The sequence below is a fragment of the Phocoena sinus genome, chromosome 14 (genome assembly GCF_008692025.1).
Source record: "Phocoena sinus isolate mPhoSin1 chromosome 14, mPhoSin1.pri, whole genome shotgun sequence".
Lineage (NCBI taxonomy): Eukaryota > Metazoa > Chordata > Mammalia > Artiodactyla > Phocoenidae > Phocoena > Phocoena sinus.
The window spans coordinates 15,383,092-15,408,978 of NC_045776.1; the positions used below are offsets into that span (position 1 = coordinate 15,383,092).

General features: G+C 46.2%; 1 protein-coding gene across 16 annotated transcripts in view; it reads left to right on the plus strand.

Moving 5' to 3' along the window:
* CCBE1 (collagen and calcium binding EGF domains 1) overlaps positions 1-25,887 on the plus strand; it is a 250,728-nt gene that overhangs the window by 198,405 nt on the left and 26,436 nt on the right. For 11 of the 16 annotated variants that reach the window (XR_004345528.1, XR_004345529.1, XM_032603624.1 and 8 more), the window contains 3 exons: positions 3,805-3,939; positions 6,221-6,373; positions 16,011-16,114. Coding sequence is in view for 14 of the 16 variants with exons in the window: in XM_032603624.1 (XP_032459515.1) it covers positions 3,805-3,939; positions 6,221-6,373; positions 16,011-16,114 (392 nt within the window). In the remaining 2 variants the exon portion in view is untranslated. Of the gene's footprint in view, positions 1-1,484; positions 1,740-3,804; positions 3,940-6,220; positions 6,374-8,851; positions 8,916-15,974; positions 16,115-25,887 lie in introns of all 16 variants that reach the window. The other 5 variants (XM_032603633.1, XM_032603634.1, XM_032603628.1 and 2 more) reach the window with 4 other exon arrangements.

Sequence of the window (25,887 nt, forward strand, 5' to 3'; positions counted from 1 at the left end):
AATCCTTGGAAATTAAAAGCATGATAAAATGAGAACAGGAAAATGGTTGGGAGATGAGATTGTGAAAATCTCTCAGGACCTGGAGCAAAAGATCAAAGAAATAAAAAATAGTAAAAGAAAAGTATGAGACTATTATTAGAGGACCAGTCCAGGGGATGCAACATCCAAATAAGAGTTCCACACAGAACAGAGGAAGAAGAAGAGGGTAAATCATTGAAGATATAATTCAAGAAAATTCTCTAGAATTGAAGGAGATGAACTTCTAGGTTAAAAGAGCCTACCAAAAATTGAAGGGGTCCCACATAAAGACATCATTGTGAAATGTTAGTACCTTGGGGCAAAAAGAAAATACTAACATTTTTCAAAGAGGGAAAAATGAGATTTGAAAGATCAAGAATTAGAATCTTATAGAACTTATCCATAGCAGGACTGAAAGCTACAAGACAGGGGAGCAGTTCCTTCAAAATTCTGAGGTAGCTCAGAATATAAACCTAGAATATACACCTAGCATTATATACCCTAACTAGCCATAAGGGTTGAAAAAAGACATTTTCAGGCACACATGACTTCAAAACTTTAAATCCTGTAAGACCTTTCTCAGTCTCTCTCCTCTTCCACCTTGCTCACTCTCCCAGCCCTGTTCTCAGTACTTAATAAGCCAGCAGCCAACAAGGCAGAAATGTGGTTTCCAGAGTACCAGTCACAAAGTAGCTCATGGAAATGGAAGTCTGAAGCTAAGAGAGAAAGTTCACTACTACCCCCCAAAACATACAAAACAATTATTATTTTTTATTGAAGTATAGTTGAAGTATTGTTAGCTTCAGCTATACAGCAAAGTGATTCAGTTGTATATATATCTTTTTCAGATTCTTTTACATTATAGGTTATTACAAGATATTGAATATAGTTCCCTCTGCTATACAGTAAATCCTTGTTGTTTATCTGTTTTATATGTAGTGGTGTGTATCTGTTGATCCCAAACTACTAATTTATCCCTCCCCCACTCTTTCCCCTTTGGTAACCATAAGTTTCCTATGTCTGTGAGTCTGTTTCTGTTTTGTAAATAAACTGATTTGTATTATATTTTAGATTCCAGTTGTAAGTGATTATATTTGTCTTTCTCTGTCTGACTTATTTCACTTAGTGTTATATGCTCTAGGTCCATCCATGTTGCTGGAAATGGCATTATTTCATTCCTTTTTGGGGCTGAGTAATATTCCGTTGTATATATGTACCGCATCTTCTTTATCCATTCATCTGTCGGTCGACACTTAGGCTGCTTTGCATGTCTTGGGTATTGTAAATAGTGTTGCAATGAACATTGGGTGCATGTGGTACTAGATAATTACTTTAATTCCAGGGAAAACAAAAGGGTCTTCAAGAAAGGATAGGGAATTAGAGTATACTTCCAGGCTTAGCAAAAAATAGCTTTTATATTGTCATTATACTGCCAACACTGAAGACTTATAAAACCAAAATTTCAGTGTAACGACAGGGGCAAAATGCAGGAGTAGGAAGCATGGACGTGGTTGAAGAAACCGTGATAAAGCTGAACGTGTCTCGTCCATGACTGGAAATCCATAGAGAGTATTCAGCACACAAAGGAGGAGGAAGCAATGCAAGCTGGCCGTTTAGAGATGCAGAGGGAAATCATAAAAGACTCAGCCGCAGGAGCTGGAAGTGGTACCTCAAGGCAGCTGGAATGAGGAGGAAATCAGGGCTGCTGTTTCTCAAAACAGGTCTTTTTCTTTCTCTTTCTTTCTTTTTTTTTTTTTTTAGCATTTTGTTATCTTTTTTTAAGATTAATTTTTATTATAGTTGCTCTACAATGTTGTGTTCGTTTCTACTGTACAGCAAAATGAATCAGCTATACATACACACATATCCCCTCTTATTTGGATTTCCTTCCCATTTAGGTCACCACAGTGCATTACGTAGAGTTCCCTGTGCTCTACAGTATGTTCTTATTAGTTATCTATTTTATACATAGTATCAATAGTGTATATACGGTCAATCCCAATTTCCCAATTCATCCCACCACCCCCCACCCCTGCTTTCCCCACCTTGGTGTCCCTACATTTGTTTGTTCTCTACATCTATGTCTCTATTTCTGCTTTGCAATTAAGATCATGTATACCATTTTTCTAGATTCCACGTGTATGTCAGAAAGAGAAAAACAAATATCGTATATTAACACATATATGTCAAAACAGGTCTTAGTGAGCCTAACAGTCAACACGGGACTCCTGACTCTGCCCCTTTCTTCCCCTCCCTCCCTGGCAGCTGCTGGATGACGGGTACAGCTGGCCAAGCAGGGCAGCCCACAGCCAATCACGGCTGAGACCTTGCTCTTGAGCAAAAAGAGCACAGAACATGGGCTGCCTAGAGGTGATGCTTCAGTGAAGAAAACGCATTTGACCAGGGACACATGCGGGAAGCGCAGCCCTGGAATCACATCTGTGGGGAGGAGTATTTAGCAAGGGCCGCCCTCCAGGTCGTTCCTTGTCTCGCTGACCCCACCCACATCAGGGGCTGACAGCCCACCCATTCCACTTTCACATGTGGCAGAGCAAAGCCAGGCTCACTCTGTTTTCAGCGATAGTTTATCTGTCAGCACCTGAGGGAGACAGTGCAGTGATGAATGAGATGCTGGGTCTAGTCTGGAAGTAAATGTTCAGTCCGAGCCTCCAGACTTAGAGCCAAAGTCCCTTCAGAGGCTCGTTAAATATTAGTTTGTTTGTAAGGACTGAGAAAAGAGGAGATGCCCTGGTTCTCGACGAATAGAGCGTCCACCCCAATTTGCACAGACTTAGAGCTGGAACGAGATCTCTGGCCATTCTGCCTCACCCAGACGCTGCTCACCATGCAGAATCGACCCTCCCCCACCCCATCTGCATGCCTACAGCACAGAGACATCAGTCAGCCTCCCTCAGGCTCCTCCCAGCCTGCCTGACTTCCAGCACCGCCCCACCCCTCACGTTAGGACGCCAGTGCCCATCGCCAGGGCTGGCTGTTCTTCAGTATTCAGCTGGAAGGAATTCCTCGTCTCTCCAGCAGTTGGGAAAAAGAGGAAACAGGCCCCCAGGTAATTCAGCAGAGCCTGGCCACCTAAAGCTTCTTTGCTCTCTGGATGAATGACAAAAATCAACTACTGAATGCACACTATAAAAGGGTAGATTTTGTGCTATGTGGATTATATTTTAATAAAGGTGTTCTATTTAAAATGAAAAAAGGAAAGGCAGCAAAAGAGAAATACAGCGACTCTTGATCATGGTGGAAATCCTCAAGTAGATCAGTTTTTAGAAAGAATAAACATGAAAGTTAATACCTGTAAATTGACCCTCCTGAATTTATATGTGTCCAAGCAGCAAAATCTCCTTTTACCGCAGGGATTGCACACTTCGGTTTGAAGATCTTTGCGCTAGATGAATTTATTTGAGGTTACTTTTACATGGTAAGCACATTCTTCTTGCATAGATTGTGCCAATCAATACACCATTAAAGTTTGCAGTGATGCTCTTATAGAAAGAAAAAAATAAGGATGGTGAGGTGACCCAGGGAGTATCACAAGTGATATTTCCATTTAACATTGAGATTCTGAGCACTCAGTTACCCATTGCAGCCCTCCTGCAAGATGCCCCGTGGCCTGAAGAGTTAATTCCCTCTACACATAGCGGGTCACACCACCGTTCCCCTTGAGCGGAGTGCAGCCTGGACAGTCTGTTCCCGACCAGGGCTGGGTGGGCCCCGCCTCCGTCTAGTGAATGACTGTGGTGGTTTTGAGTTCACACTTTTCTTTTTCAGATTATGATGTATGTGCTGAGGCTCCCTGTGAACAGCAGTGCACAGATAACTTCGGCCGAGTGCTGTGTACTTGTTACCCAGGATACCGATATGACCGGGAGAGGCATCGGAGGCGGGAGAAGCCGTACTGTCTGGGTGCGTTGGTGATGCGTGTTATTTCTTGGGTCCTGAGGATGTGCTAGATTCTGATGATTCTTTTGAACATTCTTCATCGGTGGGGACCAGCTCTCAGGGGCCACTTGGATGCCTCCCCTTACATCCTGATACTTGTTGGATGGAGTTGGGTTGGTACTATTCTAGGGGTCACAAACGCTGACCAAGGGATTCTTCAGGGAATGGGTACCAGTCAGATCCTAATTGGCAGTGAGATATAAGAGCAGGAGAAGGGGAATATTACCAAGTGAAAACTAGGATAAGGTGAAACAGAATGTAAGTGGGCAGAAATGTGAAAATGCAGGAAGAACGAAACAAGAATAAGCCTCCTCTCAGAAGATGACCCGGAAGAGAGACTGGGAAAGAGGAGGTGTCTGTATGGCAGACAGGCTGGAAATGACTCAGAGGGAGCTGAGGCCAGCCCCCGGGGCACAGCTGAGCAAAGCCAGCATCATCCATCGCCACCAGCTTGCTCCCTCCCCCCTCACTCACTAGGCTTCCCAGCCCTGCACTCCTTGGGTGTCTGAGGCAGGTTTATGGTCATTGGACCCTGGAACTGCTTGTATCAAAGTGTGGTCAGTGCATGTCTAAACTGTCTCAGAAACATCTGGGCTTATGGCTTAAAAAAAAAAAAAAAGGTTCCTGGCCTCCCCTCGAGACTCTGAGGGTGGATGCAGAAATCTACAGATGCATAGATGCACAGTGAAGTTTGAGGATGAGCTCAAAGGTGAACTTAGGAGACTGCAGAGGCATCTGGATAGAAAATAAACCAGCTGTGACGAGCAGCCCCCTTCTCCGTCCCAGGGGGGCTCTGGAGAGCACCATTTAAGAGAAGTTCTAGGTGTTAGCTCTCCTGGTTTCTCCCCAGTGGCCCCTGGCATGGCGCCCCCCACTGAACAGGAATGGAATTGAGACCACCAAGCAAACGGAGGGGGACCCATGGACTCTCCTGCAGAGAGCACCGTAAACCCGTGTGTACCACGATCCGAGGTCCCAGGTGCCAGGGCTCTGATTTCAGTTGCGGTAGCTCTGGTACCCATTTCTTTTCTTTGCGGGGGCTCGGGGACCAGCAGCACTAGCAGTCTGTTAAGAGTCCCACCTGTTTCTCTCTCCTTTCAACCTTGTCCTTCCCCCTGTGGACAGTAGAGGCAGCCTTGCCCTTAGGTTGAAGGCAGGGGCACGTGGACAGACGTGGTCAGCCTGAGGAATTGCAGAGGAGGCGCCAGCTGTGACATCTTAGCTTACGGGTGACATAGTGTGAACTGCCAGGGGAACATCCAGATGACCACATGCCCCTGGTGGGCACACAGGCCTGCCAGGGGTGGGTCCCAGGCAGCTTGTCCAGGGAGTGGCTGGGATGTTGTCGGCACCCTGGAGCGCAAGGTTGGGCTCCGTCCGCTGGCCACATGTGCACAGTCTGGGGCTGTGTGTCCTGGCCGCCACCCGGTATCTTCAGCCAGTGAGTGGGAAATGGGTTTGGGCCTCCTTCTCTTCCCCTGCTGGGAAATGGCTTTGTTTCCACCCGTTCAGTAGGGGGGCAAGTCTGTGATGTGCACAGTTCACGTGGACTTTCTCTGGTTACTTGTTTGATGATGTCGTGGCTCATTTCCACCACTCAGGAGGGGTCTGTTTGGGTCTTGGATGGGGCTGAAATTTCCTGGGGAAAATGCTCTCCGTTAGACCCATTATGACTATTTTCTTTTATCAGAAGTGCCTTTTCCCAGGTATCATCATGTCTTCTAACTGGGAAGGAGCCATTCCTAGTGGCCTTAGGTCACCACCATGCTGTTAGGAACCTCTGGTCGTAAAGGGAACATAAAAACCCTCGGCATACTAGGGTCTTTGCAGGAAATCATTTCTACAATAGTCGTTTTCCAAAATGTGTTGCCATCTGTTATCTCATTTCGTCTTCCAGGGAGCCCTGCAGAAGTATTTAGGGCAGGCTTCACTGTCATGTTCTATAGTGAGAACTTTGGAGGCTAGCAGTGCCTGCACCAAGCCACAAGAATTGGTGGTGGCAAAGCCACAACCAGGAACCCCATCACTGATCAGTTTGTAACCATGGTGACACTGCCTGAAGTGCTCTTGTCACGAATGGCCCACATCTCTAGCTTCCTGCTTTGTTCCAGGCTTCGGTGACGGAGGTCTGGCAGAGTGTCCTTTGCAGACATTAACAGAAGGGCCAAGCCTAAAGTCGCCTGTTGTGTTGGAAGTGATCTCTCTGAAACTGTCTTAGTGTTCTCTGCGTTTGGTTCAAACCCAGATATCGACGAGTGTGCCACCAGCAACGAGACGCTGTGTGCGCACATCTGCATCAACACCTTGGGCAGCTACCGCTGTGAGTGCCGGGAGGGCTACATCCAGGAGGATGATGGGAGGACGTGCACCAAGGGAGACAAATACCCCAATGACACTGGTGAGTAGGGCAAGTAAAATTATCCCCCTAATTGGAGGGAGGGAGGGGAGGGATGGGCAGGCAGGCACTTGGAAACCCAATAGGCTTCCTCAGGAAGCAATGGGCAGGAAGGGGCATTTGTATGAATGGTAGGTGGGATCTGGGTAAGAGAAAAGTAGAAGGTCAAACCCCTAGAGAACTAGTGAAAGAGCTGCCTGCTAGCAGCAAGGCGTGCGGCTGGTTTTGTGCTGGGAGAAGCTCTGCACCAAGTGCGGAGGTGTGGTGTGCTCGTGGACAGATCGGTGGAACTTAGTTACCAGCTGAGATCAAACAAGGAGCAGAGATGAGGCCAGAAACACGGGGTTCTCTCAAGGAAAAAAAAGGGGGGGCTGAATAGAAACATGAAACACTTCTGTGTAACGCAGCAATCCATTTCAGCGCTACTGAAAGTATAGTCTGTGGCCCCGTGCCTACCTATGAGCTGTTATTTGGTTCATGTTCAGGTTAAAAAAAAAACAGAAGCTGGGAGTGTTGAGAAGCACATTGCAGTCGTTCATTTTTATCGTATTTAGCAAGCCCAGTCCACCCTGACGTGGAGAGCTTTTAGAAGCTGGCCTTTCTTCGCAGAGTTTGAGAAGCTGCTTTATATTATTTTGACCAGATTCCACCAAGATGTCTGATCACTTAGGGATGTGATCAGCTTGAATGTTGGGTCATTGCCTTATTTAAGTGTGGAGGGGAGGGAGGGAGGGAGGAAGGAAAGGGCATTCCTGTATCTCCAACCCTTGTAGGCCAGAGTTCAGCTCTGACTCCTCGGGAGGGGAAAGTGGCAGGAACACTGTCGTCTGCTGGGAGAGGTTAGCTGGGCCTGGGCCATCTCTGGGTGGCGAGGGGCTCCCAGGGCAAATCATCTCTACCAAGAAATGCAGGGGAATGGAAGGACCAGAAGTGCTGGGCGCTCAAGAGGTCACGGTTCTTCCGTGTAACCTGAGATTCACAAAAGGGTGGAAGGCCGTTGCCATCAGCTGAGGACAGCAAACAGCTGGGGACCAGCTGTCTCACATGGAAAAACTACAAAGCAAATCCTGAAGAGCAAGCGGGTTGAGTCATGAGGAAGCCACCATGCATTAGAAGTAACGCGAAAGGTCTGCTTGCAGTCACCTCAGGCTTGGGCAGCTTGGGGTTGTTGGAATGACTCAGAGAGCTTAGTGTGACACTCTTTAAAGTCTGAAGCATGTGGGACCTGGGCGCCCAGAGGTGCTTAAAAGCAGGGGTAATCAGTCTTTGGGGCATTTTTCAGACATTTTTCAAAACATTTTTTCAGACCACTTTTTAATTATTACTCAGAATTAAAATCACTTCACTTTTGTCCCATGGTGGAGAAGGTTTGGGGGAGGGGGGGTGTAACTTACCTCTTAGATTATGTCCTTCGTTGAAAGGAAGAATCTCACTGAAAAATGAGGTGCAGATTTTTAGCCGCCGATAATTAGTGATGGGCTGACTTGAGAGTTAGCAAGAAGAAAGCAGCTTTCTAATTTTTCATTTTGGAATTGGATTTCCAGCTGTGCTCCAAGCCAGGGAGCCCGTGGGCTTGGGCCGAAGGGTCCCCAACCACGTAACCCTGTTGTGTCTTTGCCTTATATTTCTGTTCAGGTGAAATCCCATTTACCTGGGCGTGAAGGGCAGCCTTGAGCAACCCAATCTAGAGGAAACCGCAGAGGTGGCAGCAACAACTGCTCAGTATCAGGGTGGGGTTAGACGGTAGGGATCTCTAAATTGTAGGAAGCGGGCCACCTGTGAGCACTTCCCACCTGGTGGGGTAGAGTGGTCTGCTCAGAGACCCAACCTTAACCAGCAGAGATCCTAGGAGTCAGATGGAATTTCCAGAGCCTAGGGGAAGATTTTATACACTGAATCTACTTGTTCTTTGGTCTCAGGTGGCCTCTACCTCTTGCACTAATTCCTAGTTTTCCCAGCCTCATCCCTCTGAAGTCACCCTGCTTACTGTGTGGTACGCCAGGAATGGGTCTGAGCCAGAGGCAGTGACAAGGTAGGGCCTTGGTGGGACATGCTCACCCCCTGCCTCGCTCTTGGGCAGCGTGGACCCAGAAAGGAGCCCAGCCCAAGGGCCAGGGCATGGGAAGGTCCCACTGCAGCTTTGATGTTAGCAGTCTCTTGTGCTCAGTCGGTCCTGGGACCACAGTCCTCTGTTTCCTTTCCTGAGGGATGAATTGTACTTTCTTTAAAAAATGTCCAAACACACAATTTTCAGTATAAGAGGTCAAGAATTTAAGTGATAACCATTTTGACTTCTAAGGCTAAGAGTTCAGTAAAAAAATCTGAGCATACTTAATTATTAATTGGTTTTGTACCTTCTGTACTATTACTGTCATTTAAAGACATATTTTATCAACCATTTATTACAGCATTTCCCCATGTCGTCGTCTATAGGACTCTGGGGTCCTGGGAGGTGTTAATTAGCCTTTCTTTGTTTGAAAGGTTCTGTGTTCAGGTGTTCGGGGGAGAATGCATTACTGCATGAACTTCTGCAGGGATTCATACCGTGAGTGCGTTGAAAGCTCTGAGGTTGCCATTAAAAGATGTTCATTTTGATGAAACCTGCACTTCCCAAAATTATTTTCTGAAGAAACACTTGTAAGCATCTCACAGATGACGGTGTCCTGAAAAAAAAAAAAAAAAAGTTTGGAAAGTTCTAACTTATAAGCATCTAAGAGCTGAGCCCTGGGGCCCAAAGTCGGTAAGTCATCTGGTCGACTTTCAGGTGAGGATGTTGTCATGGCCAGAGGAAGCAGCCAAAGCCAGAGGCGGGGAGCTGTTGGCTGTCGACTACAGAGCATCTAATGAGTGAAAACAGGCATTCTGCCCTCCGGAGAGAGAGTTTGTTCCTGCTTACAGTGATTTAAATGGGCAATGTCCTTCTGTTTAATCAGGAAGAACGTCTAGTGGTTATAAGGCTGAGCTTTCTCGTAACACCACAACTCACTTAGTTTGGGATTTTTTTTTGGGGGGGTGGGGGGGGGTACCGTGCTGCGAGGCATGCGAGACCTTAGTTCCCCCCATCGGGGATGGAACCCACGGCCCCTGCAGTGAAAGCGTGGAGTCTTCACCACTGGACCGCCAGGGAAGTCCCCACATAGTTTTAAAAACTGAAACAGTCCCACTGTTTCTATTGTTTCCCAAGTGCTGCGCCCGCAGCAGCAGCATTCTGGAATTTCTCAGTATTTCATTTTCAGTGACTGGTCTCTCCTGCATTCACCACACAGGCACAGAGGACTCACGTTTGCTTCTAGTGTTTTATTAAGAAAAACATTGCAACACCGGTAACCGAGGGCGTCGGGGGTTAGGGACTGAGGGGAGTAATTCGTACCCATAATTAAAATGATGGGAAAGGACAGGCACGTTCTATGCCTTGAACGTTAGAATCATTACTTAAGTGATGGGCCCCTGAGAAGATGGGGGGCTGGTTTTGATGACTCGGGCAACAAAAGCAAGCGTCCTGGATTCATCTCTGCAGCAGCTGTGATGCAACGGCAAGTTCCTTGGCTTGGAAGGTAGGAGAGCTGGTAACCAGAGCCGCTTCAGCGTCTCCCAGCTGGGTGTCATTGGGCGGCTCTCCGGATCTCAGTTTCCTCCTCTGTAGACACAAAGGTGTTGGATTAGGTGAACTCTAAAGACCCTTTTACCATCACAAATCTTTTTCACAATTTGGTGTGATTTAGCATCAGCAAAAGTGGCCGAAGCCCTACCAGCCCCACGAGTCCCCGTGCAGTTTTCATTTCTTTGTCCTTTATCTAGGCGAGTGTCAGGACTTGAAGGCATGCCCAGCTCAGCACCTTCTAAACTGAGAACTTTCCCTCCAGTATCGAAAAGATGAATAATTAACATCCAGATATTCAGCTCAACAGTAAGGAGAGTTAGGGGGCTGGACCAGCCCTGCATCTGGAACATCAGAGGCAGCCACGCAGTTTCATCCGTTTTAGATTAATTAGTAAGCCCAATATTTCATCACATTTTTTTCAAGAAGAGAGAATGATGATGGAGTACAAGCACATGTGATCTTAATCCCCTTCCCCTCCCTTTTTTTTTTTAACTTTGCATTGACTGGTGTCTGTAACCTTCCACTCAGAGGAATTTTAAATCGAACACAATGTCAGCTCATTCAGGAAGTGAGTGGACAGCAGCAGGGCTGGCCTCAGAACGGCCTCTGCCCGTGGAAAGGTGGTCATGTGCCCACGGGCGTGGGGACACAAGCCGTCTGGCTAGTGGGCGGGAAGGGCACTCTCCATCACTTCCATTTTTTTGTCTTTGCAAATATATGTCTGGAGCCAGTGTAGGCACCCCAGGGCGTCTGTAGCGCTGACGCGGAGACAAATTAAGGATATGTTGGCTCCCTAGTAATTAGCTTTCTGGTCTCTGCTTTTCAACTTTTGTTTCTTTTCTGATAAAGTGACCTTGACCCCCAACGTCAGTTATTTCAGGGAAGGCCAGGTGTTTCATGTAACTTTCAAGCTCCACTAATCCATAGATCAGCCGTTGTCAACCTGGGGAGCTTTAAAAAGGCTGACAGCGTTCCCTTGTTGTGACCCCCAGATGGGTGGCGTGCGGCATGGTTGGCAAGGATTTTAAACCCTCACCCCCGCCACTGTCCCTAGTGGTGGTAATGTGCCACCAGGGCTGAGCACTACCGCCAGGGCACAGATATGCACGATCAACTTTTAAAACCAAATGTGCTTGGTGACTGCCCATATGAAATACGTCGAGAACATTCTTTAGTTTTCCTAAGTTGGTTAAATATTACTAAGATGGTATCTCAGGAATTCTGTTTCTAATGCTTACGAGGTATAGCCTGCTCTACATCAGTAAAAGTTAGAGCTACGCGACCCCCTGTGGCTGGTCAATAATATTGCACCTCTAAAATCTGAAGGAGTTGGAGCAAAATGTTAAGCGATGCCTCACTTAACATGGTCGTGGTCATAGAGACACCACATCATGAGTGGAGAGGACAGAGAACATGCCAAGTCAGAGATGTCTACCCAGATTTCTAAACGAATTATTCATGTAGCCTATTGAAGATTGTTTTAGCTCCACGTTTGACGTTACCGTATCCTGTACCGCAACGGGATAGATGAACCCCAATTCAGAATAGACGGCATGTGCCAGGTCTGCACACACAATTATTTGTCTTCAAACTCTCTGGAAGTTCTTTCCAGAGGATGGTGCAGAGATCCCTCCCCCCATCTGTAATTTTGTAGAGAACTTAATAAGCAGTGATAGCAACCATGACGATGATATTAACATTTATGGGGCACTTGCAGCCTTCCAGGCGCTGCTCTGCGAACTTCCAGGGCGTCATTGTCGTTCTACCATTCAAGGAACGGGCAGTCACAGAAGCTGTGACTTCCAACCTGCAAGGCACGAAGTGGCAGCATCGGGATTCGAATCCTGATCCCCCGACTCCACCAGAGCCTGTGGTCCTTACTCTGTTCCTCTGTGTGCACGCGAGCTTCCAAAGTCTTTTGGACAAAGTTACCCTCGTTCTCTGTGTTTTGATAATTCCGCACAGGGACAGGGAACAGGCCAGGGATTTTCAGGTGAGAGGTTGTTCAACAGAGCTGCTTCCCTGGAGCGGTGTTTGTTGAACTTGCACGTGCTTCAGAGTCACTTGGAGGCTTTGATAGAACAATGCACCAGGCCCCCCTCCTGAGATTTTGGATTTCTGAGAACGGATACCCAGAGGCTGGCGCTGCCGCTGCTCGTTCAGTGACCACATGGAGAATTACTGCCCTGGAGCCCACCTGGCAGACAGCTCTCCAGTGTCCTGAGCAGAACCCCCAATAACGGGCTCACTGCGCCCCAACAGTGCCAGATCTGGACCCTGTAAGTGCTCGTCCGCTGCACGCGGCATTCTGGGAAACCTAAAGCAAATTACTGTCCTCTGCATCTCAATTTCCTTATCTGTAAAGGAGGCTGAACTAAAGATGTATCAATTCTAACATTCCATGAGCTAAATGAAATAGAGTCTAGAACCTGGTAAAGAGGTTATTACCATGAAAATATCAGGTTGCCCTATTCATCCCAACACTTGGTAAGTGGATCTGAGTATACAGAAGTACAAATGGACAGATGGGCTTTTAACTCTTGTTCACCATGGCCTGGCTCTGCCAGCAGGGCTGGTTCCTTAAAAGGAAGGCCAATCTCAAAGCACTGAACAGGTATCCTCATTTATTTTATATTCTCAATGCTTCACATGGGGCCTGGTGAATAGCAGATGCTCCATGATGGCTAAGAGGGAGAGAGGGATGGATAGATGAATGGGTGGATGGACAGATAAATGGATGAGAGAGATAAGTGGGTGGGGAGATGGGATGGATGAGATTGGTAGGCGGGTTATGAGATGGGATTGCATATACTGACCGGTAGACGGCATGGAATGAAAGAATGCTAGGTTTGGAGAGATGGATGTCACCCAGCTGTGCTTAAACCTAACAGACCTAGAGCTGGGGTTATCTACATATGCGGGAGTCCACCGTTGTCTATCTTCAGTACAACCAAAGTTGGGTAAAGCTTCAGTCCTTTACCACCAAGTGTATTCTTGCTTGGAAGTTCCCTTGTGTCACTATTATGTTGGAGACCAATCTAAATAACTCCTGTTCTCCTCAGGTGTGTTCAAGCTCCGTAGGCAAGTGGGGTTGTAAATGGTACGTTAAATGGGGATAAAGAGCCTAAAGGAAATTGCCTGATTTGTAGAAAAGGTATTGGGCTCAGATTCAGGAAACCTCAGTTCTAAACCCACAGCAGTTAATAACTTCCGGACGTCACGGAACCTCAGTTTTCCCTCATTCTGTTGTTTGTGTTAATCCCAGAATCCTTGAAGAATCCTTTTATCAGGCAAAGAGAATTCAAAGGGCTTGGTGGGCCTGAAAACTGCCAGACACCCTCTCCCATTTACTAGAACCCGACCTTGTGCCAAGGATTTCACAGGCATCACCCCCATATAATCATCGCAATAGCCCTGTGTCTTAGGTTTTACTGTTCCAGTGTTATGGTTGAGGAAATTGGGGCTTATAGAGGTTAGATAACTTGCCTGAGGTCTCTGAGCTAGTTAGTGACAGAGCTGGGATATGCACCCCTCGCACTGTGACCCTGGAGGCCATGCCCTTAAATTGCATTTCACCGTCTCCAAGCGAAGACCTTTCTCATAACCCAGCTCGTTGTGACACAGCTACGGTGTGAATGGAAACAATCCCCCACGGCTTCTGGTTGAGCGTGGTGGAAGGTGGGGAGAGGCCGGGGAGGTGGGGAAGCTCCTGGTGGGACAGAATTAGCCTAGAAGATGGGGATTAACAAGGCACCCCTGCTATGTTATACACACACATGGAAGGATTTAAAAAGAGGCAGCCTCTTTCCCGGAGCTTCAAGTGCTTTTCCCAATCACACGCTGAAAACCTAAGCTACAGTCTGTATATTCGGGAATCACAGTGTTGCTTATGGCAACGCAACCAGACAGGGCACTGCTTCGCCCCCCTCAACCTGCTGGCTTGAGAAGCATGTTCCTAGCGTGTGTGCCCACCAAGCCTCAGGCCTCCCACCGGCTGCGGGGAGGGCGCCCTTACCTCCCAAAAAGCAGAAATACCGGTCACCGTGTAGACCACCAGGCAGGCACAGACCCCCTTGGAGAGGCAGCTGGGGCTGCATGAGGAGGGATCACCCGAGTGTGAGGCTCCCCCAATGCCCACTTCCTCCTCCCGCGTACCCATTCCCTAGGCCTGCCATAACCACTGTGCCACAATCTGGGTGGCTTAAAGGACAGAGGTGTGAGGCTACGTGTCTGAGATCAAGGTGTCAGCGGGGTTGCCGCCTTCCAAGGACTGTGAAGGAGAACGTTCCAGGCCTCTCCTCCAGCGCCTGCTGTTTTGCCAACAATTCTTTGTCATTCCTTTGCTCCTGCTGCCTCACCCTGACCTCTGCCTGCACCTTCGCGTGGTTTCTCCCTGTTGTGTCCAGATTTCTCCTTTTTATAAGAACATCAGTCATATTGGATTACGGGCCCACCCTACAGCAGTATGACTTCAACTTAACTAATTACATCTGCAGGACCCCTATTTCCAAATGAGGCCACGTTCTGAGGCACTGAAGGGTTAGGACTTCATCACGTGCACTTGGTTGGGGAGCGGGGGGACACAGTTCACCCTGTAAGATTCCGTTTTGCTAACTCTGAGCATCCACCGTGTGGGGTACCAAGAAGCAGCTCCAGTTCCTGGGCAGCTCCCCCTGTGGTACATGCGCGAGAAGCTCCTCTATAGGGAAGCCCGGGATCCCCACCATCTGAGTAGGATGCGTGGTAAAGCTGCCTGCCTTCAGAGGACAGGGCTGTCTCTGTGTGTGGGGAGGGGGGGCTCTCAGGCAACCCGTGAATTGGGTCTTGGTAGCTCATAGGAATCCACAAGTGGAGACGGCAGAGAAGGCTTCCCAGAAGAGAGGACGGGAAGAAGAAAAGCACGTGGGCCCTGGAACTTACCTGGCGGTCCAGTGGGTTCGACCCCTGGTAGGCAAGCTAAAGTCCCCCATGCCGTGCAGCACGGTCCAAAGAAGCACGTGGGCCCAGAAGCAGAAGAAATGACCTGGAGAGACACGTCACTTGACTGTCCCAGTGCTACTTTCCAGATCCTAGTGTTATACGTGTCACACCAACAGGACACCTGGCCCAACACCAAAGGGCTTCAAAGGTAGGAGAGTTGACACTTGCCCGGGTGTCAGACTGTCCTGCCGCCACCCTGACCAAAACTGTCACCTTCCCCCTGTCACTCCCTCTGGGCCCACACCGCACAGCTACCATCTTTTACAAAGGCCTATGGGAGTCTGCACCTGCTCTTCTGTAGCAAATGACCTCAGGTGTCTAGTGTCCCCAGCACAGGCTTGTGTGGCCTGTTCAGGTGCCAGTAGGATGAGGGCTATGTGGATACTGGGTCGTGTCACCATTTAACTCACCTATTCCTTAGAGAAATATGATTTTACACAAAGCCCACAGAGCTCCTGATGCGCTACAAGATGGCGCCGGGACCCTGCCTTGTGCCTGTCCCATTATGGCCCTGGATGGGCATGTCCAAGTGCCTGGAGCATCTTCCATCTGGCTTTACATCTCCTCGGAGGTCAGTGCCCAGCCCCGGTCTGTGACCCTGCCTGGCCTGGCCGTGCTTCCTTTGAACAGCTGGATCATCAGAGGTGATAAAAGCCAGCTTCGTGAGCCCTGCACCCGAGTCCCATTGCCTGGGCTTGGGGGATGATTTACAGCGTGTGAACGTTGGCCCTTGGAGGGCAGTGTCAGTCATGTCAGGTTGATAGAGCCTGCCTCATGGTAAAAGGGCCACTGTTGACTTTTTCACAATGAAAGAGGAAGGGGCTAGGATGCCTAAGTGGAAACAGCTGAGCCCAGAGTGTCGCGGGGGAGCCCCTTCCCGTGTCCCCGCTGCCCCGGGCACGCTGTCAGCGACCCAAGAACTGTAAAATCGCCAGCCCGCGTCCCTCGCACGTTTCAGCATCAACCAGTCCGCCTGGAACTAACCTTCTTGACACGGTCTCCCTGGGTCTGGATGTCCCCCAGCCTCCCAGGCAGACCCCAGCCCATCTTCTCTCTCAGGGCACGATGAGAAGGTGGAGAACGCGGTGAGAGCCGGCACCTGCTGCGCCACGTGCAAGGAGTTTCACCAGATGAAGCAGACGGTGTTGCAGCTGAAGCAGAAGGTACGTGCCGGGCGTGTTAGAAACGGTCGCGTAAGACGAAAGGAAGGCCTGGTGGAGGCAAAGTGGAGGAACATCTGAAAACAATAAGAAAACGTCGTCCACAGCCTCACTGGGTATTCTCTGAGCTTGGTGCCAGCTGGGTTTGGCCTGGGACGCTTTGCCCACCCACCTTTGGAGCTCATTATCTATAGCTCAACAGAACAACGAAGGCAGGGGATTGACCAGGTGACTAGTAACATAGACCACTAGGTAAGGGGCACGTGGTGAAGCAGAGGGTGAGGAACGACTAGTGTGACTTTTTGGGAAATGAACATCCAGACGTGTGGCCCTTACACAGTGCTACATAGAATACGGTAGAATCATTTGCCGGTGTTTTATGAACAGAGAACATCTTCTCTATAAACGTTCATCACTGGTGATGCAGTTCTGTAGCAGCTTTATTTTTCACATTTAAAAGTTACGACCTGTGCTTTCTGGGCTCCGCACACCTCAGAAAGCAGCTGCTCAGATACCCGGTGTCATCAAGGGTGAGGACTGACTCTCTTTGTCAGGCTCCCACGCATGCCTGACAGCATCATATTTCTGGTAACATTGCTGTGCTGTGAGTAACGCCCCTGGGATGCGCCTAGTGCCCTGAAAGCTTAAGCAACTGCCCTGTGCCCAGGTCGACGGTGTTTATCGTACCTGAGGTTAGTGAATTCACCAGTCTGTCGGCAACTCGGAAACTGCTCTTACGCTTGTAAAACGTAAACTTGCTGGTTTGTTTGTTTAATTGCTTCCCCTCAAGGCTCTTAGTACATCAAAGAGGCGTATCTAATCTGTTTAACTTTGGCATCTAGTTATTGTAAAGGGCAGCAGGGTAAGGTTAGACAGTATTGCTTTTCAGGTGTCCAACAAACATGCAGGCAGCCCCTAATGAGATCCACAGCTTCCAGTGGAACAGGCAGGTCAGTAGGCTGAGAAGATAAATGGCTTTGCGGGCCTTTGGTACGTTGGTGGTGAAGATCTAGCAACTTGAGCAGAGGCATATATGTGTATGATGTACAGATTCCAAATAGCTTGTGATCCAATAGAGAGACCAGGCAGAAAACCTTGCAAGTATATCAGTATAAATTCAGAGTTACCAGTAATACATCCCACACAGATATTCTCACGTTGGACTTGGATTGATGTTAGTATTTACTGAGCGAGTCTGAAAAAGGGTTCGTGGGAGAAGTTTGCATTTCATAGGCCAGAGGATTCGGGCCTGGCGGGGGGCAGTTGGTGAATGTCTCAAGGCCTAAGGCTACCCTCCGTTTTCTTCTCTGAGAGTCAGTAATCCAAGAGCTATGGGGAGGCTCCTTCCAGCCTGAATGTTCTTTAGGGTCAGTGACGCTGAGTCTCACTAGTTCAGAAATTGAGTTGCTAATTCAACATCTGGCTTTCCCTTAACCTCCCCGCAGTGTTTTACAATCCATGAAAGAAGAAATGTTACGAAGAAGTTGAAAATTTTGTTACCCTTAAAGCCCTTGCGGCTGAGCTGCACACAGATCTAATAATACTTGTTCGTACTCCAGTAACTCTCCTGCTCCGGGGTTGGCCTGGAATTGATCCACCTTAGACCGATTTCTCCTACAAGTGCATTGTGTCAAGTCTGAGCTAAAGCTGGCATTCAAGGAGCGTCACAAGAAGCAACGCATTTTTAAAGGCGCCTAGTAGAACATGTCACATTCGGCAGTTGATAAAGCCGTTTTATATCCAGGACCCCATTTAATTCTCACCGTGATGCCGATATTGGCAGAGAGATGAGGTGTCAGCCCGAGACGCAGGCCAGACCCTAAACCCTAGGTGTCCTCACTGCGGCTCCTGTGCTGGTGTGGGGCTTGTCCGTTGATTTTTAACTTCCTTTCACTACTGCTGATGCCATCTGTTCTGTTCAGAAAAGAACATGGGACAGCTGCCCAAATAAACATTGGCTCAGAAGTAGGTTACCGGGTGTCCTGGACCGTGGCCAGCCCCATAGTATAAAACGGTATGCAGACATGTTGAACAACACCATGAGTGTACAGTCAGCAAAATCCCAACCGTGTGAAACTCTCCAGGGCCAATGCCCTGTGTTCTTCAGTGGATAGATTCTAAGAAAAGTGGAGCAGCGACCTGCAGGTTAAAAGCAGCTTAAAAGACGTATTGTTTTTTCAAGTGGGCAAGACTAGACCGTAGTGTCTGGGCCTGCACAGTTGGGTTTGATAAATTATTTTTTTAAAACACAGGAAGTGATTAAAATCAGAATAGTAGTTACTTTGCGGGGAGGGAGGGAGAAGGCTGTGATTGAGTCAAAGCATGTAGACAAAGTTCTGATTTTTTTTTTGGCCGCACTGCATGTGGGATCTTATTTCCCCCACCAGGGATCGAACCTACGCCCCCTGCAGTGGAAGCGCAGAGTCTTAACCACTGGACCACCAGGGAAGTCCCTGACAAATTTCTGATTTTTGACTTAGGTGTTCAATAAAAGGGTGTTTGCCTTATAATAATTTGCTAAGATATAGATTTGTTTCGTGGGGTTTCCAGATTCTGTGCCTTTATTTTCCAGTGAAAAAGTTTTTTTGAAATGATGTGCAGATCCCAGTGCCTTCACCTCTACGATTTCTTCTGTGTTTTGGGAAGGAAAAAAACAAACAGATGATTTGGCTAAAAAGAGAGTTTCGGGTATAGATAAAATACCCGTCATTTGACTTGCAGAGAGGGGTCTCTGTCCCATCAGAACACTGAAGAAAAATCTGAGCTAAGGAGCCAGTTTTTTTTTTTTAATAAATTTATTTATTTTTAAAATTTATTTTCCATTGCATTGGTTCTTCGTTGCTGTGCGCGGGCTTTCTCTAGTTGCAGCAAGCGGGGGCCACTCTTCGTTGCGGTGCGCGGGCTTCTCATTGCCGTGGCTTCTCTTGGTGCACAGCACGGGCTATAGGCGCACGGGCTTCAGTAGTTGTGGCACACGGGCTCCCGTAGTTGTGGCTCGCGAGCTCTAGAGCACAGGCTCTGTAGTTATGGCGCACGGGCTTAGTTGCTCCATAGCATTTGGGATCTTCCAGGACCATGGATCGAACCCGTGTCCCCCTGAATTGGCAGGCGGATTCTTTTTTTTTTTTTTTTTTTTTTTTAACATCTTTATTGGGGTATAATTGCTTTACAATAGTGTGTTAGTTTCTGATTTATAACAAAGTGAATCAGCTATACATATACATGTGCTCCCATGTGTCTTCCCTCTTGCGTCTCCCTCCCTCCCACTCTCCCCCTCCCACCCCTCCAGGCTGTCCCAAAGCCCCGAGCTAATATCCCTGTGCCTTGCGGCTGCTTCCCCCTAGCTATCTACCTTACTACGTTTGTTAGTGTGTATATGTCCATGACTCTTTCTCGCCCTGTCAAAACTCACCCTTCCCCCTCCCCATATCCTCAAGTCCGTTCTCCAGTAGGTCTGCGCCTCCATTCCTGTCTTATCCCTAGGTTCTTCATGACATTTTTTCCCCTTAAATTCCATATATATGTGTTAGCATACGGTACTTGTCTTTGTCTTTCTGACCTACTTCACTCTGTATGACAGACTCTAGGTCTATCCATCTCATTACAAATAACTCAATTTCATTTCTTTTTAAGGCTGAGTAATATTCCATTGTGTATATGTGCCACATCTTCTTTATCCATTCGTCCGATGATGGGCGCTTAGGTTCTTTCCATCTCCGGGCTATTGTAAATAGAGCTGCAATGAACATTTTGGTACATGACTCTTTTTGAATTTTGGTTTTCTCAGGGTATATGCCCAGTAGTGGGATTGCTGGGTCATATGGTAATTCTATTTGTAGTTTTTTGAGGAACCTCCATACTGTTCTCCATAGTGGCTGAACCAATTCACATTCCCACCAGCAGTGCAAGAGTGTCCCCTTTTCTCCACACCCTCTCCAGCATTTATTGTTTCTAGATTTTTTGATGATGGCCATTCTGACTGGTGTGAGATGATATCTCATTGTAGTTTTGATTTGCATTTCTCTAATGATTAATGATGTTGAGCATTCTTTCATGTGTTTGTTGGCATTCTGTATATCTTCTTTGGAGAAATGTCTGTTTAGGTCTTCTGCCCATTTTTGGATGGGGTTGTTTGTTTTTTTGTTATTGAGCTGCATGAGCTGCTTGTAAATTTTGGAGATTAATCCTTTGTCAGTTGCTTCATTTGCAAATATTTTCTCCCATTCTGAGGGTTGTCTTTTTGTCTTGTTTATGATTTCCTATGCTGTACAAAAGCTTTGAAGTTTCATTAGGTCCCATTTGTTTATTTTTGTTTTTATTTCCATTACTCTAGGAGGTGGGTCAGAAAGGATCTTGCTGTGATTTATGTCATAGAGTGTTCTTCCTATGTTTTCCTCTAAGAGTTTGATAGTTTCTGGCCTTACATTTAGGTCTTTAATCCATTTTGAGCTTATTTTTGTGTATGGTGTTAGGGAGTGATCTAATCTCATACTTTTACATGTACCTGTCCAGTTTTCCCAGCACCATTTATTGAAGAGGCTGTCCTTTCTCCACTGTACATTCCTGCCTCCTTTATCAAAGATAAGGTGTCCATATGTGCGTGGGTTTATCTCTGGGCTTTCTATCCTGTTCCACTGATCTATCTTTCTGTTTTTGTGCCAGTACCATACTGTCTTGATTACTGTTGCTTTGTAGTATAGTCTGAAGTCAGGGAGCCTGATTCCTCCAGCTCCTTTTTTCGTTCTCAAGATTGCTTTGGCTATTCGGGGTCTTTTGTGTTTCCATACAAATTGCGAAATTTTTTGTTCTAGTTCTGTGAAAAATGCCAGTGGTAGTTTGATAGGGATTGCATTGAATCTGTAGATTGCTTTGGGTAGTAGAGTCATTTTCACAATGTTGATTCTTCCCATCCAAGAACATGGTATATCTCTCCATCTATTTGTATCATCTTTAATTTCTTTCATCAGTGTCTTATAATTTTCTGCATACAGGTCTTTCGTATCCTTAGGTAGGTTTATTCCTAGATATTTTATTCTTTTTGTTGCAATGGTAAATGGGAGTGTTTTCTTGATTTCACTTTCAGATTTTTCATCATTAGTATATAGGAATGCCAGAGATTTCTGTGCATTAATTTTGTATCCTGCTACTTTACCAAATTCATTGATTAGCTCTAGTAGTTTTCTGGTAGCATCTTTAGGATTCTCTATGTATAGTATCATGTCATCTGCAAACAGTGACAGCTTTACTTCTTCTTTTCCGATGTGGATTCCTTTTATTTCCTTTTCTTCTCTGATTGCTGTGGCTAAAACTTCCAAAACTATGTTGAATAAGAGTGGTGAGAGTGGGCAACCTTGTCTTGTTCCTGATCTTAGTGGAAATGCTTTCAGTTTTTCACCATTGAGGATGATGTTTGCTGTGGGCTTGTCATATATGGCCTTTATTATGTTGAGGAAAGTTCCCTCTATGCCTACTTTCTGGAGGGTTTTTATCATAAATGGGTGTTGAATTTTGTCGAAAGCTTTCTCTGCATCTATTGAGATGATCATATGGTTTTTCTCCTTCAATTTGTTAATATGGTTTATCACACTGATAGATTTGCGTATATTGAAGAATCCTTGCATTCCTGGAATAAACCCCACTTGATCATGGTGTATGATCCTTTTAATGTGCTGTTGGATTCTGTTTGCTAGTATTTTGTTGAGGATTTTTGCATCTATGTTCATCAGTGATATTGGCCTGTAGTTTTCTTTCTTTGTGACATCCTTGTCTGGTTTTGGTATCAAGGTGATGGTGGCCTCGTAGAAGGAATTTGGGAGTGTTCCTCCCTCTGCTATATTTTGGAAGAGTTTGAGAAGGATAGGTGTTAGCTCTTCTCTAAACGTTTGATAGAATTCACCTGTGAAGCCATCTGGTCCTGGGCTTTTGTTTGTTGGAAGATTTTTAATCACAGTTTCAATTTCAGTGCTTGTGATTGGTCTGTTCATATTTTCTATTTCTTCCTGATTCAGTCTTGGCAGGTTGTGCATTTCTAAGAATTTGTCCATTTCTTCCAGATTGTCCATTTTATTGGCATAGAGTTGCTTGTAGTAATCTCTCATGATTTTTTTTATTTCTGCAGTGTCAGTTGTTATTTCTCCTTTCTCATTTCTAATTCTATTGATTTGAGTCTTCTCCCTTTTTTTCTTGATGAGTCTGGCTAGTGGTTTATCTATTTTGTTTATCTTCTCAAAGAACCAGCTTTTAGTTTTATTGATCTTTGCTATCGTTTCCTTCGTTTCTTTTTCATTTATTTCTGATCTGATTTTTATGATTTCTTTCCTTCTGCTAGCTTTGGGGCTTTTTTGTTCTTCTTTCTCTAATTGCTTGAGGTGCAAGGTTAGGTTGTTTATTCGAGATGTTTCCTGCTTCTTAAGGTGGGCTTGTATTGCTATAAACTTCCCCCTTAGAACTGCTTTTGCTGCATCCCATAGGTTTTGGGTCGTTGTGTCTCCATTGTCATTTGTTTCTAGGTATTTTTTTATTTCCTCTTTGATTTCTTCAGTGATCACTTCATTATTAAGTAGTGTATTGTTTAGCCTCCATGTGTTTGTATATTTTACAGATCTTTTCCTGTAATTGATATCTAGTCTCATGGCGTTGTGGTCAGAAAAGATACTTGATACAATTTCAATTTTCTTAAATTTACCAAGGCTTGATTTGTGACCCAAGATATGATCTATCCTGGAGAATGTTCCATGAGCACTTGAGAAAAATGTGTATTCTGTTGTTTTTGGATGGAGTGTCCTATAAATATCAATTAAGTCCATCTTGTTTAATGTATCATTTAAAGCTTGTGTTTCCTTATTTATTTTCATTTTGGATGATCTGTCCATGGGTGAAAGTGGGGTGTTAAAGTCCCCTACTATGAATGTGTTACTGTCAATTTCCCCTTTTATGGCTGTTAGTATTTGCCTTACGTATTGAGGTGCTCCTATGTTGGGTGCATAAATATTTACAATTATTATATCTTCTTCTTGGATCGATCCCTTGATCATTATGTAGTGTCCTTCTTTGTCCCTTTTAATAGTCCTTATTTTAAAGTCTATTTTGTCTGATATGAGAATTGCTACTCCAGCTTTCTTTTGGTTTCCATTTGCATGGAATATCTTTTTCCATCCCCTTACTTTCAGTCTGTATGTGTCTCTAGGTCTGAGGTGGGTCTCTTGTAGACAGCATATATAAGGGTCTTGTTTTTGTATCCATTCAGCCAATCTGGCAGGCGGATTCTTAACCACTGCGCCACCAGAGAAGTCCCAAGGAGCCAGTTTTTAATTAATTTATTATTTTTTTAATTTTTTACTGGTATGAAGAAATTTTTTTTTCAAGTATGACTTTTTTATTGAAATATAGTTGATTTACAGTGTTGTATTGGTTTCAGGTGTTCAACCTAGTGATTCAATATTTTTGTAGTTTATACTGCATTTTAAATTATTATGAAATATTGGCCGTATTCCCTGTGCTGTGCAATATTTCCTTGCAGCTTACTTATTTTATACATAGTAGTTTGTACGTCTTAATCCCCTACCCCGATTCTGTCCCTCCCCCCTTCCCTTTCCCCAGTGTTAACCGCTAGTTTGTTCTCCGTATCTGGGAGTTTGTTTCCATTTTATTATATTCATTCATTTGTTTTACGTTTTAGATTTCACATACAAATGATAACACATTTGTCTTTCTCTGACTTTTTACTTAGCATAATGCCTTCCAAGTCCATCCATGTTGTTGCAAATGGCAAAATTTCATTCTTTTTTATATATCCAAAGAAAACAAAAATGCTAATTCAAAAAGATGCATGCACCCCAGCGTTCATAGCAGCATTATTTACAATAGCCAATGGAAGCAACCTAAGTGCCCATCAACAGACGAATGTGTAAGGAAGACGTGGTGTATATATACACAATGGAAGGAGCAAGTTTTTAACGGGTGCCTGTGTTCCTGCGGCAGGGGTGATCTGAGTTGAGAGCAGCGCTGCTGCGGTGCGGTTGAGGAAGTGAGAGTGTTTGTTGAGCACCCGCTCTGGCCTGTGATGGGCTGGGAGATGACGGATGACGAGAAAGGACAGAATAAAGGCCTGCCTTAAATAAGCTTCCTGTCTTAGCTGGGAAACCAGGCCCACAGTGGAGTTAACACAATGGCCGAGTGGAGTGGGGCAGGCAGTGGAGGCTTCAGAAGTTAGAGGTCAATGCGACTTCAGAAGTGTGAGCAGATGTGCAACCTGACGGCTGCGTTTGTTCGCTTCAGTGCTGCCTTTAGTGCTGGGCAAATAGATGGCTTCTCAGTGGTTCCTGGTTTCCTCTGCTACCTTGATCTAGTTGCTCTGTAAAATGGGTCTTCTCAGGATGGCTGGGAAGACTGTTCTATACAAAAGTAACTGTAGATTGCTTTGCCAAGTATCGTGAGTAATATTAAGAGAGGCAGCTGGGTGTTGTGGTGAGGACCACAGATTCCAGAACCAGACTGGCTAAGTTTAAGTCCTAGCCCCACTACTTCCTGGCTGTGTGACCCTGGGTAAGTTACTTAACCTCTCTGTGCCTCAATTCTAGAGAAAGTGGATAACAGTGATACATACTACATAGGGTTTTCATGATGATCAAATGAGTTAATATTTGTAAAGGACTTAGAACAGTCCCTGCCACCTAGAAAGAGCCCTGTAAATGTGTACCGAATAAATAAGAAACATGAATTATATGTCCTAATAAAGTGCTTTACAGGCAGCATCTGATTCGTCCCAACAGCCCTGTGAGGTAAGTATTTTTATTACGAAGTCTAATACGAGATAATGATATTCATAATTCCACTGACTGGAATCGAGGAGAAATGCAGACTCTTCATGCAGACTTCTTCCCAAACACCTGCACCCCTCAAGCCTGTCATCTGCTGTGTTTGGGTAGACGGTCAAGCCAGGATTTCTGGAGGGCCACCTCTAAAACACCAGTGCCTTTACATTCCTCTCATCCTGCTGACACACAGAGGAACTGGCGGGAAGCGGGATGTAATCACCCAGCAGGAGGTCAGCCAGGAAGCTGAGGTCAGCGTTTACTGGGTCACCTCCTGACTTTTACAAGGGAGCGAAGAGAGCTGGAGAGGGCCCAGGGTGGGTGGGGACTAATCTCTGAAGTCCCTCCACGTGCCGGTCTCATCCTCCCAGCTTGCTTACAGAATTTTACATCCAAAGACTTGCTCGTCTGGCCCAAACCTCTCATTTTATAAGCATGAAGGTGAGAACCTGGAAGGGTGAAGGGACTTACCCAAAGTCATCCCGCTATTTAGAAACAGAGCCAGGAGCATCCCCTCAACCCCTGACCCCATCCCACCCCGAAGAGCATTTGCACTGTGTCCGCGGTCCTGGCTGCTGCCGGTTACTAGTCTGGGCGCTGGGCCAGGCACGTTCAGGACATCGTCACTTTCATCCTCCCAGCAGCCCTTCTTAGGTGGATATTACGATCCTCATTATATGGATGAAATAATCAGTTCTATAGCTTATCAAGATCCCACAGGTAGAACGCGGCAGGGCTAAGATTTAAACATAGATCTGCCTAATGCCAAAACCCACAGATAAAATTCACAATTTAGTTTTTCTCTTGGAAGCAGATAATAAAATTGAACCAGCCTTCAAGCGCCAGTGTTGACCCTCTGTCCTCTAGTTAGAGTAGTTTCGCTTCTAAATTCTCCTCACTCAGGGATTCACCCCCGTTCCACCCCAGGACCCAGGCATGCAGTCACAGATTGGAGTGACCTCT